The sequence below is a fragment of the Aquarana catesbeiana genome, linkage group LG02, assembly GCF_042186555.1.
Source record: "Aquarana catesbeiana isolate 2022-GZ linkage group LG02, ASM4218655v1, whole genome shotgun sequence".
NCBI lineage: Eukaryota > Metazoa > Chordata > Amphibia > Anura > Ranidae > Aquarana > Aquarana catesbeiana.
Window position 1 is genome coordinate 167,635,502 of NC_133325.1, and position 15,545 is coordinate 167,651,046.

The window sequence follows — 15,545 nt, forward strand, 5'->3', positions numbered from 1 at the left end:
CATTTTTCCTAAAAGCTTTTAAGCTCTTTCTAGATCTTTTGCATTGTTTGCTTATAAGTATGTATGTAGAACCTTTTTGCCGTGTGTTTTTCTTTTTTTTTAATATAAAGGTTAGAAATGCATTAATGTGACTTACCCATTGATGACTTGGAAGTACTAAGGATCCCAGGATATCTGCCATAGCTCCAAGCATCTGATCCGTCCGGGCGACATGTCGCTGTGGAGTCTTCATGTTATACATCCAAGTCCTTTAGGTGTTCCTCTGTTGTTCTGTAGTCCAGTAGACCCAGTCTCAGCCAAAGATAGGGGTTGTAGCCATTGAAGTGGCAGTCAGCAGCAGTCTAATCTGGAAAGTGGCAGTCAGCAGCAGTCTAATCTGGAAAGTTGTGTAGAAGAGAGGTTAGAGTCACTTAGAAGAGCCTGTAGAATGCAGAGCGCTGCCTGTGATAGAGCAGACTGCTGAGAGGCTGGGAGAGGCACTGAGCACAGCAAGCTAAACAGTGATAAATTCAGCAATCGCTGCAAGGCCAGTCCCTTTCACCAACTCCCCTCTGCAAGCCTCACTGGCCTCATTGCTCTGTTGTGGAAGGCAGCCATATGTTTGGTGTAAGTTACCGTAACATCCCAAGCAACAGCTGGGATTAGGAGCAGATGCTTAACACTTTTACTGCCAGGAATGTCTGCACTAAGGCCTCTCCATCACTATCAATGCTGTCACTTACCCTTTAAAAAGAAAAGAGATTGATGTGATGCACAGTATTCAGTCCGTGTAGTCCTGCTGACATCTAGGGAATCCCTCTGTATATTTGGAATTTGTGTTAACAAATAAACACTGAGGTTTTAGTGCAATGTCCATGTTGCCTTATGGGAGCCCCTTGTTATGAAGATGAGGCTGGAGCCTGGCCCACTGAGTAGATGACTCTGCATCCATTCACTAGAGTACCAATACTTTAGATAACAATCTTCTAGTGTTTATTTTGGAAGCTAGCTTCTGGCTGTCACATGATAAGGAACACAACTAGATAAAAGTTGATAAAACCTGCCTTGAAATTATTCTGATTGTTGGATTTATAAAAATATAAGGCAATGCAAACAGTAATGATCATAGCGACCAATCAGTTGTCATATTTTGTCGGTTTATTAGTCAGAAGACAGCTGAAAGATGTTTTTCTTTTTTCGTTGATATGGGTCACCAGTGGTGGTCGGAACTTATTCTCTCTGGAGAAGAGACGCTTGAGAGGGGATATGATTTCAATTTACAAATACCGTACTGGTGACCCCACAATAGGGATAAAACTTTTTTGCAGAAGAGAGTTTAATAAGACTCGTGGCCACTCATTCAAATTAGAAGAAAAGAGGTTTAACCTTAAACTACTTAGAGGGATCTTTACTGTAAGAGCAGCAAGGATGTGGAATTCCCTTCCACAGGCGGTGGTCTCAGCAGGGAGCAATGATAGTTTCAAGAAACTATTAGATAAGCACCTGAATGACCGCAACATACAGGGATATACAATGTAATACTGACACATAATCACACACATAGGTTGGACTTGATGGACTTGTGTCTTTTTTTTACTTCACCTACTATGTATAAGGGGCGCCACCCCCCCCCCAAAGTTTAGCATCCCCCCCCCCCCAAGTTCATAGAATGATTTACTTTCTAGAATGTAAGCTCTAACAAGCAGGGCCCTCTGATCCCTCCTGCATTGAATTGTATTGTAACATTACTGTCTGCCCTTATGTTGTAAAGCGCTGTGCAAACTGTTGGCGCTATATAAATCCTGTATAATAATACTAATATGACTAACATTTTTAACCACTTGCCCTTTGGGCACTTAAACCCCCTTCCTAACCAGACCAATTTTCATATTTCAGCGCTCTCACACTTTGAATGACAATTACTCAGTCATGCAACATTGTACCCATATGAAATTTTTGTCCTTTTTTTTCACACAAATAGAGCTTTCTTTTGGTGGTATTTAATCACTTCCCGCCCGGCCCATAGCAGAATGACGGCCGGGCGGTGGTTCAGTTATCCTGACTGGGCGTCATATGACGTCCAGCAGGATAACAGCCGCATCTCGGCGATCGGTGGTGTGGTGAGTCAGTCTGGTGCACCACTACACCGCTCTCGGTAAAGAGCCTCTGACGGAGGCTCTTTACCACGTGATGAGCTATGTCCGGTCACAGCTGCTCATGATGTAAACAGGAAGAGCTGCTGATCGGCTTTTCCTCACTCGCGTCTGACAGAGTAGAGGAGAGCCGATCGGCTGCTCTCCTGACGGGGGGGTCTGTGCAGATTGTTTATCAGCACAATCCCCCCTCAGATGCCCGCCCAGGACCACCAGGATACCATCACACTGGACCACCAGGTATGCCACCCTAGACCACCAGGGATATGCCAATCAATGCCCAAGCAGCTGCCAATCAGTGGCAATTAAAAATGTCTGCCAGTGCCACCAGTGATGCCTATCAGTGCCCATCAGTGCCACCTTTCAGTGCCCATCAGTGCCGCCTATCAGAGCCCATCAGTGCCCAGCAGTGCAGTCTATCAGTGCCACCCATGAGTACCCATCAGTGCAGCCTCTCAGTGCCCATCAGTGTCACCTATCAGTGCCCACCAGTGCCACCTATGAGTGCCCATCAGTGCCGCCTATCAATGCCCATCAGTGCTGCATATCAGTGTCACCCACCAGTGCCGCCTATCAGTGCCACCTCATCAGTGCCATCTCATAAGGAAACTTACTTATTTACAAAATTTTATAACAGAAACAAAGAAAAACGTTTTCAAATTTTTTTTTTATTCGTTTAGCAAAAAATAAAAACCGCAGAGGTGATCAAATACCACCGAAAGAAAGCTCTATTTGTGGGAACAAAATGATAAAAATTTAGTTTGGGTACAGTGTAGTATGACCGCGCAATTGTCATTTAAAAAGTGACAGCACTGAAAGCTGAAAATTGGCCTGGGCAGGAAGGGGGTGTAAGTGCCTGGTATTGAAGTGGTTAATCACTGCTGGGTTTTTAATTTCTTGGCCTATAAATGAAAAAAGACCGAAAATTTTGTATTTCTGTTATAAAAGTTTGCAAATTAGTAATTTTTCTTCATAAATTTTGGCCAAAATTGATATTGCTACATATCTTTGGTAAAAATAACCACAATAAGTGTATATTATTTGGTCTTTGTGAAAGTTATCTACAAGCTATGGTGCCAATCATTGAAAATTGATCACACCTGATCGCACCTAATGTATTGACGGCCTATCTCATTTCTTGAGACCCTAATGCTGGCCATACACTATACAAAAAATCGGCCGAAATTCGGTCATTTGGACAGTTTGTTTGTTTTTCAGCCAGTTAATTGGCACCAAATCAATAATCGTTGGGCCGTTTTTGAGCCGAAAAACAAAGGACAAGTTTGGAAATGTTCTGCCGAACGAACGATAAATTGAAAGGTTAATGTGTTTCCCATCCGAACTGTCTGCACTAGGTATATGTAAAAAAACAAACAAAAAATGCATTAATTTATTTCCACTGAACGATTTATCGGTCATTACATGATGGCACTATCGTTTGCGCTCACGGGACATGGCACGGATGATCACTGATGTGGCACGGAGGAGCACTGATGTGGCATGGATGTGACACGGATGATCACTGATGGGGCATGGATGTGGCACGGATGAGCACTGATGTGGCATGGATGTGGCACAGATGATCAATGATGTGGCATGGATGAGGCACGGATGATCACTCATGTGGCATGGATGTGGCACGGATGAGCACTGATGTGGCATGGTTGATCGCTGATGTGGCACGGACGAGCAGTGATGTGGAATGGATGTGACACGTATGATCACTGATGTGGCATGGATATGGCACAGATGATTACTGATGTGGCATGGGTGTGGCACACATGAGCACTGATGTGGCATGGATGTGGCACAGATGATCACTGATGTGGCATGGATATGGCACGGATGATCACTGATGTGGAATGGATGTGGCACAGATGATTACTGATGTGGCACAGATGAGCACTGATGTGGCATGAATGTGGCATGGATGATCAATGATATGGCATGGATGTGGCACGGATGATCACTGATGTGGCATGGATGTGGCCTGGATGATAACTGATGTGGCATGGATGTGGCGCGAATGATTACTGATGTGGCATGGATGATCACTGATGTGGCATGAATGTGGCACGGATGATCACTGATGTGGCATGGATGTGGCACGGTGATCACTGATGTGGCATGGATGAGCCATGGATGAGCATAGATGAGCCATGGATGGGGATAGATGAGCATGGATGAGCCAGGGATGGAGCATGGATGAGCATTGATGAGCCAGGGATGGAGCATGGATGAGCATGAATGTGAATGGATAAGTCAGGGATAGAGCATGAATGTGAATGGATGAACCAGGGATGGAGCATGGCTGAGCATGACTGTGAATGGCTGAGCCAGGGATGGAGCATGAATGAGGATGGATGAGCCAGGGATGGAGCATGGATGAGCCAGGGATGGAGCATGGATGAGCCAGGGATGGAGCATGAATTAGGATAGATGAGCCAGGGATGGAGCAATGATGATCCAGGGATGGAGCATGGATGAGCATGAATGTGGATGGATGAGCCAGGGGTGGGGCATAAATTAGGATAGATGAGCCAGGGATGGAGCATTGATGAGCATGAATGAGAATGGATGAACCAGGGATGGAGCATGGATGAGCATGAATGAGGATGGATGAACCAGGGATGGAGCATGGATGAGCATGAATGAGGATGGATGAGCATGAATGGGGATGGATGAGTCAGGGATGGAGCATGGCTGAGCATGAATGTGGATGGATGAGCAAGGGGTGTATGGATGAGCCAGGGATGGAGCATGGATGAGCATGAATGCGAATGGATGAGTCAGGGATAGAGCATGAATGTGGATGGATGAGCCAGGGATGGAGCATGGATGAGCATGACTGTGAATGGCTGAGCCAGGGATGGAGCATGAATGTGGATGGATGAGCCAGGGATGGAGCATGAATGAGGATGAATGATCCAGGGATGGAGCATGGATGAGCCAGGGATGGAACATGAATTAGGATAGATGAGCCAGGCATGGAGCATGGATGATCCAGGGATGGAGCATGGATGAGCCAGGGATGGAGCTTGGATGAGCATGAATGTGGATGGATGAGCCAGGGATGGAGCATGGATGAGCATGAATGTGGATGGATGAGCCAGGGATGGAGCATAAATTAGGATAGATGAGCCAGGGATGGAGCATTGATGAGCATGAATGAGAAGGGATGAACCAGGGATGGAGCATGGATGAGCATGAATGAGGATGGATGAGCATGAATGTGGATGTATGAGCCAGGGATGGATGGATGAGCCAGAGATGAAGCATGAATGAGGATGGATGAGTCAGGGATGGAGCATGGCTAAGCATGAATGTGGATGGATGAGCAAGGGGTGGATGGATGAGCCAGGGATGGGCACAGATCAGCACTGTGGGCTAGATCTGAAGTGCCCACAGCGCTGATCTGTGCCAATCCCTGGCTCATCCATCCACCACACGCTCATCCATGCACCGGCACCGGCTCCCTCTTCTCCTCACACACTGTACCGTTCGGCATGAGGAGAGGGAAGGAGCTGAACCAAACATGCTCCGGTTTGGACGGAGTGATCATGTGGTAAAGGGCCTCTGTCATTGGCCCTTTACCCTGATCCATGATGCGCCGGGTCTAGGAGACCTGACGTCAAGGACATTCCTGGGTGCGCTTTTCTGGGAGGACGTTATAGTACGCCCTCCCAGAGTTATCCGACCGCGCTGTAGCCATTTTTTGGCTGTGGCCCAGTCGGCAAGCGGTTAAAGTTAAAAAATGTTAGTCATATTATAATTTATTTAAAAATAAATTGTTCCACTGTGCGGGGCGCCAGACTAATAGCTGTCTATTAGCTCCGTCAATTTGTAACAAGCACATGATTGGACCTTGAGGCTCTAATTGGCTTGTTTGATGTCGTCCTCGGAACCCTCCAACTTTTGCTTTTAGTGAATCAAAAGTCGCCATTACGTCACTTCCGGTTTGGCTGCTGGTTTTCTGTCAAAATAGCCTAGTCGTCAAAATCTCCAACCACGTCACTTCTGGTGACTCTCCAGCAGCAGTAACTGCAGATTTCGATGACTTGGCTGTTTTCACAGAACCCCGGCTAAGGAGTAAAAAAGTTGTCACTGCCTTGGCAGCCATGTTGTTGGTTGCTAGCAGGTGGACTAACAATGTCCACTCATTATATCGTGTACCATAGTGTAGAACAGCCAAGTCGTTGAAATTAAAGATGAAGTGACGTGGTTGGAGATTTTGACAAGTTAGTTATTTTGACAGAACACCGGAACACGAAAGTCGCCGCGTATCAGGGGAGCTGTGACAGCGATGGAGGCTCTGTTTGCAGGTAAGGACCTGGAGGGCTTTGCTTCCCTCCAAAAAAAATTTCACCAGCCGCCACTGTGGGTTACTATTTTTGGCACATTAAGCGTTATCTTAAAGTGGTTCTAAAAGCTAAAGGTTTTTTATCTTAATGAATTCTATGCATTAAGATAAAAAATCTTTCTGTGTGCAGCAGCCCCCCTCAGCCCCCCTAATACTTACCTGAGCCCCATCTCTATCCAGCGATGTCCACGAGTCCCTCGACCATCCGGGACTTTCCCTCCTGATTGGCTGAGACACAGCTGCGGCGCCATTGGCTCCTGCTGCTGTCAATCAAAGTCAGTTAGCCAATCAGGACATAGAGGGGGCAGGGTCGAACCGCAGCTCAGTGTCTGGATGGACATACAGAGCTGAAGCTCGGCTGGGGTGCCCCCACAGCAAGCTGCTTGCTGTGGGGGCACTCAACAGGAGGGAGGGGCCAGGAGCAGCGAAGAGGGACCTAAGAAGAGGAGGATCTGGACTGCCCTATGCAAATGCACTGCAACAGAGCAGGTAAGTATAACATGTTTTTTTTTTTTAAACCAAGACTTTAGAATAACTTTAACTAATAAACACACATACTTCAGCTTAAAGAGAACCTGCCTTTTAGATTGTAAGCTCTAACGAGCAGGGCCCTCTGATGCCTCCTGTATTGAATTGTATTGTAACTGTACTGCTGTTTGCTCTTACGTTGGTGCTATATAAATCCTGTATAATAATAAGAATAATACTTTGCCCATACTGGATATAATGACATGTTGTGACCAGAGAAGACACCATAACATACCCTCCACCCCCTAAATCCCACTGGATTGTTCAGAATTTCAACAAAATCTAAGACATGTACCACTGCCAATCTATGCCAGTGAGATCCTGCCCAACAATCTGCATAGTTCCGATGTTGATACAGGAAGAGTGATGCCCATCAGACACCAATGTTTTTTTCCACTAGGCACTAAAGTTTTTTTTTCCATTGACATGCAGTCTGGAGCATTTTTCCTTCTCCTGACCACCCTTAAGCCCCATACACACTATTAGGTTTTCTGCAGATTTTTGTCTTCAGATTTACCAAAAGCATATAATATGAGGTCAAACCTTAAGAGTTTCAATTTGTATTTAATCAGGCAGGCCCTTGCACTACATGGTTTTGGTAAATCTGAAGACAAAAATCTGCAGAAAATCTAATAGTGTGTATGGGGTCTTACAGGATGTTTTTTTTTCCCACTGACATTAAACAATTTTTGTCCCCACTGACCACTGACACTACACCCACAGTACAGTGCATTCGTAAGGGTCTATTTATACAAATCTGCATAGTTATTCATCCAGTGATATTTACATCACCAGCATTTACTCATTCGTTTTAAAGATTTTTTCACAATGTATAAAACTGTGGCTGTTGTGAGAATTGGAAAATTAAATGTTCTTGCTCTTCTGATTGAAAGCTCTTAGGCTATTTTATCTTCTGATCTAATTCTGCTAGGATTGAAAAATAATGGATTTCGGCTCCTGCTGTGAATAAAAAAGGCACATAATGCAACATATTAAATTACACATCAACGCACTGTGTTAGAAAAAAAACTCAAAGTGCATTATAATGCATGTCAATGCAACAGGTGTAGTATGAATTCAGTCTTAAAATAGAAATTCTCTCTCAATTCTCTCTCAATCAACATGGACTATTTATAATCTTCATGCTGCTAGTATTAAATAGATAGGCAAGTATATCATTTCTTCTATAACATTTCTTTAGTTACTTCCTGGTTTCTGTGCCTAGGCAAATGCTGTCATACATCCTAGCAGTCTTCAGGAGAAGAGGGAGGGTTCTTAGCCCAGGCTATGCCTGAGCTAAGGGCAGATGAATTCCAGGAAGTAAATGATACATGAATCATCTGCACTTACGCAAGATGGCCACTGCCAGAAATGCTAGGGGTGTTTTTCCAAATGATTTCTCAGTAAAATAAAACATGGAGACATGGATGGATAGATGGATGGATAGATGGGGGAGTTTGTTTTGAATATTACAAATAAATGAAATATCAGTTTTGGTTTGTTGTGCTCAGATGCAGAGCAGTTCCAACTTTAAACTTCCATACCTCTCAGTGGTTCCTGTAATGTGCATTGGTGCAATAAAACACATTTAATGGCCTATTCACACTGCGTGAGACTGGAGGTGGGGCAGGTGGTGGGTGTGCATTGTGCTGAATGGGAAACTAGAGTGTGGTTTGCACAGTACTAATATGGTGGCAATGGTTGTGTTGTGCTTTGGGTGCCTCAGGAATTGAAAGGTTTAATAGTGGTGCACATATTGTCTCCTGGAAAAATATGAGGTCAACAGTGGTGGAGGAACAAAATGCCTCTGCGTCAAAATGCCCCCGTGTCCGTGGTGTCAGTGACAGTAAAAAATATATACAACACTGTAACTATGGAGGCTGAACTTCAAACACATCTGCATTTGTACATATCTAGTACATTGGGATAATGGGATTAGTAGGTGACAGAAATAAGATAACATTGTTTTATGTTTCCAGGTCAGCTCACAAGAACCGACAAGGACATTGCATTTCTGACAAGATCACCAGGTATTTCCTGTACTTGCTAAAAGTGTTCTTAGCCTCGAAAAAAGAAAATGACAGCCTATTTCTGGGAAAAAATCCCTCCACTCCACACATGCCCCTCCCTCCCACCTCCCCTCTACCCAATTGCTGGAGCAAATAAAAAGCCCTATCTAAATGCCCTTTTTATCTACCCTAACTCCTGGTCACATTACACCACAGCCCTGAGTCTTCTCTTTACCTCCTGCTTGGGTTCTACATTGGGGTGTCTACATGAGGTGCCCACCTCAATTAGGCTGTCCAGGGCTGGAGTCCTGTTGTCACAGCCGGGAATGGAGACAAGACAGGTCAAAGGCAAGCCGGGTCAGTAACAGGAAATCCAATAGTATCAAGAACAGGAACGCAGGAACACACGGGGGAGCTGAAGACCATCCAGCAACTAGTGGCTGATGCTGCTGGCTTTAAATAGGCCACTGTGCGCCAGAACCTGTCATGCATTGCGTACACCTGGCACATGAATCTTCATGGCTGTTCGTGCCCGTGTGCACATGCGTATTAGCATTAGCGAATTTCTATGTGCCAAAGGAAAATTTCTATGTGCCAATCTACGAATCTGCTGGCCCTTAGTAGATGTGCCAGTTCTTCTGTGGGCTGTTCTCTGACACCTGTCAGGATTCAGAAGAGAACTGTCATTATCACGGGGGACCAGCTCAATCACAACGCTGGATTTGCGTTTCCTCAACCCAAAGTGTTGGCAAAGGACCTGGAGGACCCGCCCAGCTGTGTCATTCATTCACAGAGTTCTGTAAATGAGAAAAATATAAATACTGTCAGCCTTTGCAGCCGACAGCTTGCTGCTGTGCGCTCTAGGTAGTTCATTGATGGTTCCTTTCATTGGTCTGCAGGAGCTATGAAATGCACCCGCAATCTGCTGATCACCGGTGCACTGCTTTTAAGGCTGCTATAAAAAAAAAAAAAAAAAGCACATTTTTTTACCTGCAAAAAGATGTGTATTTATTTTTTTTTTAAAGGTGAACTTATCATTTAACATTCTAAAACAAAGATTTTTCTTCAACAAACTGAAAAACGGGAACAAACTTCCTTCTTATTCAAAGCAGGCAAAGCCTAGAAAAATGAAGACACCTGGTCTTACTGTGTCCAAGTAGGGTCGTTATATTGTTTCTTATCCTCATGTCCTTATCGCCTTCAGCTTCAAAGGTTTAAAGCAGAACTCCGGCCAAAAAAATGTTTCCATCCTTGTTGCTGATCTCCTACTTTCACCAAGTTTGCTATCCATGTTCTTTTGAGCTCTGCAGTTCCTCTGACATGGTGGTCCTTAACAAGCGGCACTGGTGGTCCCTGACATGGTGGTCCCTGATATTCGGCACTGATGGTCCCTGACATAGTGGCCCCTGACAAACGGCACTGGTGGTCCCGACATGGTGGTCCCTAACAGGTGGTCCCTGACATGGTGGTCCCTGACAAGCGACACTGGTGGTCCCTGACTGGTGGCCCCTGACATGGTGGTCCCTGAAATGCTGCCCTGGTGGTCCTTGACATTCGGCACTGATGTTCCCTGACATGGTGGTCCCTGACATGCGGCACTGGTGGTCCCTGATATTCGGCACTGGTGGTCCCTGACATGGTGGTCCCTGACATGCGGCACTGGTGGTCCCTGACATGGTGGTCCCTGACAAGTGGCACTGGTGGTCCCTGACATGGTGGTCTCTGACACGTGGCACTGGTGGTCCCTGACATGGTGGTCCCTGACATGGTAGTCCCTGACATGCGGCACTGGAGGTCCCTGACTGGTGGTCCCAGACATGGTGGTCCGTGACATGGTAGTCCCTGACATGCGGCATTGGTGGTCCCTGACTGGTGGTCCCTGACAAGCAGCACTGGTGGTCCCTGACATGGTTGTCCCTGACACGCGGCACTGGTGGTCTCTGACATGGTGGTCCCTGACTGGTGGTCCCTGACAAGAGGCACTGGTGGTCCCTGACTGGTGGTCCCAGACATGGTGGTCCGTGATATGGTAGTCCCTGACATGCGGCACTGGTGGTCCCTGACAAGCGGCACTGGTGGTCCCTGACATGGTTGTCCCTGACACGCGGCACTGGTGGTCCCTGACATGCTGCACTGGTGGTCCCTGACATTTGGCACTGGTGGTCCCTGACATGGTGGTCCCTGACATTCAGCACTGGTGGTCCCTGACATTTGGCACTGATGGTCCCTTACATGCGGCATTAGTGGTCCCTGACATGGTAGTCCCTGACATGCAGCACTGGTGGTCTCTGACTGGTGGTCCCTGACAAGCGGCACTGGTGGTCCCTGACTTGTGGTCCCTGACAAGCGGCACTGGTGGTCCCTGACATGCTGCACTGGTGGTCCTTGACATGCGGCACTGGTGGACACTGATAAGCTGCACAGGTTTGCAATTATATTAAATGTATTAAATGTATTAATTTAATTTAAATGTATTTATTAAATGCATTAAATTAACATTATATTAATATGCATTTACAGTGGGGACGGAAAGTATTCAGAACCCCTTACATTTTTCACTCTTTGTTATATTGCAGCCATTTGCTAAAATCATTTAAGTTAATTTTTTTCCTCATTAATGTACACACAGCACCCCATATTGACAGAAAATTGTTGACATTTTTGCAGATTTATTAAAAAAGAAAAACTGAAATATCACATGGTCCTAAGTATTCAGACTCATGGCTGTATTAGATCAAAAGGGTGCTTCTACTAAATACTGAGCAAAGGGTCTGAATACTTAGGACCATGTGATATTTCAGTTTTTCTTTTTGAATAAATCTGCAAAAATGTCAACAATTCTGTGTTTTTCTGTCAATATGGGGTGCTGTGTGTACATTAATGAGGAAAAAAATGAACTTAAATGATTTTAGCAAATGGCTGCAATATAACAAAGAGTGAAAAATTTAAGGGGGTCTGAATACTTTCCATCCCCACTGTATATTCAAATGCTTTGCATTTATAAGGCTGTAACCTATCATACCGTGTGTTATGTATGGCTTGCTGGCTGCAGAATGAGGGGTGTGATGTATGTTGAAGTGGGTGAGTTCACTTTTTTTTTTTTAACAGAAAATTTTATTAAACAAATCAACATTACAATACAAAATAAATGAGTACATTTAGTGCAAAGAGAATAATGACAGGAAGATCTACCTTCATCCGGTAGCCACTATTTATCAAGTATTCCCACTGTGCAGGTGTCAGGAGTATCACTTATCAATACACATTAGTGCATTACAGTATTATAAAATCTTAGCAGACATTATGTAAGTAACCAGTATTCGAGTGGGCCTGGGTGGGGAGTGGGGGGGCGGCAAAGAAAGGGAGGGGGGAAGAAAGGGGATGAGGGGGGAACGGGGCACGAGGAAAAAAGGCATGGGATAGAGAATGTCCTCCAAAGTGTTTAGGTCATGGTTAGGGGGTAGGGGGTTCAGGGTCCCCGGAGGCATCTACCCAAGAAGACCAGATTTTATCAAATTTCCCTGGGCATTGTCTACTTTCATATGTCATTCTATACAGAGGAAGTACCGAGGTCACCGACTTCCTCCACGAGGCCAGAGTAGGAGGCTCTTCTAGTTTCCACCTCAGTAAAATTTCACGTCTAGCATAATATAATGAGAAGGTGAGACACAATTTACTATACCTGTCTCCCTCAACATCTTCCAAATGGTTAAGTAGTAGTATAAGAGGATCAACCGGTATATTTAAACCTGTGACATTGCTAAATGTGGAGGCCACTGCTCAAAAAGGTCGGAGTTTGGGACAGGACCAGACCATGTGCCAGAAGGTACCCACCTCCTGCCTGCATCTGCAATTGGGGTCTCTTTGATGGTAAATACGCACCAATCTCTGTGGGGTGAAGTACGCTCTGTGTAGGAACTTAAATTGTATGAACCTATCTTTTGCGGCGATCATGGAAGGAATGTAGGAAATTAAACACTCCTTCCATTCCTCCTCGTCCAAAGAAGGAATATCCATCCTCCACTTTTCCCAGGTTTTGGTTAATTTGGTATCATACTCTACTATAAGGTATAGATATAATGTTGATAGAGGCTTCCCCATCACACTGGAGATCAAGACCCGTTCAATGGAGTCCGGTTCCAAAGTGAGGGGGGCAGGGAACTGGGCTTCAAAGGCGTGCTTTAGCTGCCAGTACCTGAATGGAAAAGAGGACGGAATTGCAAATGATTGCCTCAGAGCCTGAAAAGTCATAAGCCTACCATCTCGAACTATGTGCTTTAAGGTAAGGATTCCCTTTTTTGCCCATAGAGAGGGGTCCGGTATACTGTAAAAGTGAGGGAGCATAGGGTTACCCCATAGGGGCATGTGTGGTGAAATGTGATTATGTTTCTCATATATCTTCCTAGCCTCCTGCCAGACCCTTACTGTGGTTCGCATCGGAGTTGTCATGGACGAACTGGTCCCGATTCCACAAAATGGGAGGTTGCTCAGGGCAGCAAATGAACCCAGAATGGCTGCTTCCAGAGTGACCGCTGGATTCTGTGTTGGCTGGGAGAACCACCACCGAACCGTGACCAGAACGGCTGCCCAATAATAAATTTGAAAATTCGGTAGTGCCAATCCCCCCCCCGAAAGTGGGAGATATAAAATCTGTTTGGCCACCCTGGGTGGCCTCCCAGCCCAGACAAAGTGTATCAGCAGACCCTCCAACCTCCGGAAAAAAGCCCTGGGGATGTGTATGGGGGTGTTGCGGAAGAAATATAGATATTTGGGAAGATAAATCATTTTTAGCAGATTAACTCTGCCGACAGGGGTCAACGGAAGGGAACGCCATGTAGCACACCTAGCGGCTAGATGTGTCATGAGTGAGATTGTTTTCCAAATAGTCCTGCACTTAACAACTAATTTTAATCCCTAGGTAGTCATCTACCCATTTGAGCTGTGGATGTGGCACCCTAGGGGTCGAGGGATGTAGTGGGAAAAGAACGACTTGTCCCAATTAATACGAATCCCCGAGTACCCACCGAATCGGTTAATTAGTTCCAGTGCAGTCTGTAGAGAGGATGACGCATCCGCTAAATAGAGCAGAGCGTCATCCGCATACAGTGATAGCTTTTCCTCAATTGGACCTACCTGAAGTCCCTTCACACCAGGATCCGCCCTCAGCAGTATAGCCAGGGGCTCCATTGCTAGAGCAAATAGGACCAGAGAAAGGGGACAACCCTGTCTCGTGCCCCGAGATAATTGAAACTTCCCTGATAGGCAACCGTTGGTACAGATTCTGGCTGAAGGGCCATGGTATAGCATGCGGAGCCAGTTTGTGAAACCCGGGCCAAATCCAAATCGCGAGAGCACTTCCCATAAGTAACCCCACTCGACGGAGTCAAACGCTTTCTCCACGTCGAGTGAGGCCACCATTCCTTTAGTCGTCTCGTCTGCTCTGTCTATGTGAGTATGAAGTCGCCTGATATTAATGTCAGTACCTCTTCCGGGCATGAAGCCTGTTTGGTCTCTGTGGACCAGGGCAGTAATGACCAAGTTAAGCCTATTGGCCAATACTTTCGCCAGTAATTTTGCATCCACATTCAGGAGGGATATGGGGCGATACGAAGAGCATAATATGGGGTCTTTCCCTGGCTTGGGGATCACCATTATAATCGCTTCGCTCATTGTGTCTGGGAGTTTCTCGAGGCGCGTCGATGCAGAGATGAGGCCCTGAAGTTTATCAACTAGTTCTGTAGCATATTGTTTGTAAAACTCTACAGGGATTCCATCGGGTCCCGGTGTTTTCCCTGACTGCATTGATTTAAGTGCCTGGATTATCTCCAAGGTCATAATAGGGGCGTCGAGTTTGTTACGATACGTTACGGTAAGGGTTGGGATATCAATGTCATCTAGATATGCTATCAGGTCCTCCTTACTATAGTCTGCCCTAGATGTGTAAAGGGATTCGTAAAATTCTGCAAAACAGCAATTGATCCCGTCTGGGGTGTGGATCAGCTGTCCCGAGGGGTCCCAGATATGTGAGATGCTCATCCCCCCCCGCCTGCTCCCTAGAGAGCCAAGCCAACAGCCGGCCTGACCTCTCCCCTTGCTCAAAGATCCGTTGGGATTGAGCTAACATTTTCTTCTGGGTAAGAGAGGTACAAAGACGTATAACCTCCTTCGTCATAAGTTGTAAATGTGAATAGTGTATAGGGTCACGAGTACGGACAAAAAGAACCTTAGCGCTATTCGCCTCCCTCTCTGCCTTTATCAAGTCTGCCTTACGCTCCCTGCGAACTCTGGCAATGATGGTCTGATAATGTCCCCTCGTCGTGGCCTTGAAGGCTTCCCACACAATTGTGGGGTCCGCCGAGCCTACATTTACCGCCCAGTAGTCAGTCAACTCAGTTCTGAATTGGGAGTCCACAGCAGTGTCTGAAATCCAGAATCTAGAGAGCCTCCATATCTTGTCTACTGAGCCCAGGGAGAGGTCCAATGACAACAGCAAGGGTACGTGATCGGAGATTCCCT

General features: G+C 45.9%; 1 protein-coding gene and 1 long non-coding RNA gene across 3 annotated transcripts in view; one reads left to right on the forward strand and one right to left on the reverse strand.

Moving 5' to 3' along the window:
- ARHGEF25 (Rho guanine nucleotide exchange factor 25) overlaps window positions 1–514 on the reverse strand; it is a 500,546-nt gene extending 500,032 nt beyond the window's left edge. Inside the window, exon 1 of one of the 2 annotated variants that reach the window (XM_073613762.1) lies at window positions 137–514. In XM_073613762.1, the coding sequence (XP_073469863.1) occupies window positions 137–241 (105 nt within the window). In that variant the 5' untranslated portion in view covers window positions 242–514. The remainder of the gene's footprint in view (window positions 1–136) is intronic. The other variant, XM_073613763.1, reaches the window with a different exon arrangement.
- Window positions 1–15,545, forward strand: part of LOC141127394 (uncharacterized) — a 58,462-nt gene that overhangs the window by 1,535 nt on the left and 41,382 nt on the right. The window contains exon 2 of the long non-coding RNA XR_012241548.1: window positions 9,000–9,050. This is a non-coding gene — a long non-coding RNA (uncharacterized lncRNA). The remainder of the gene's footprint in view (window positions 1–8,999; window positions 9,051–15,545) is intronic.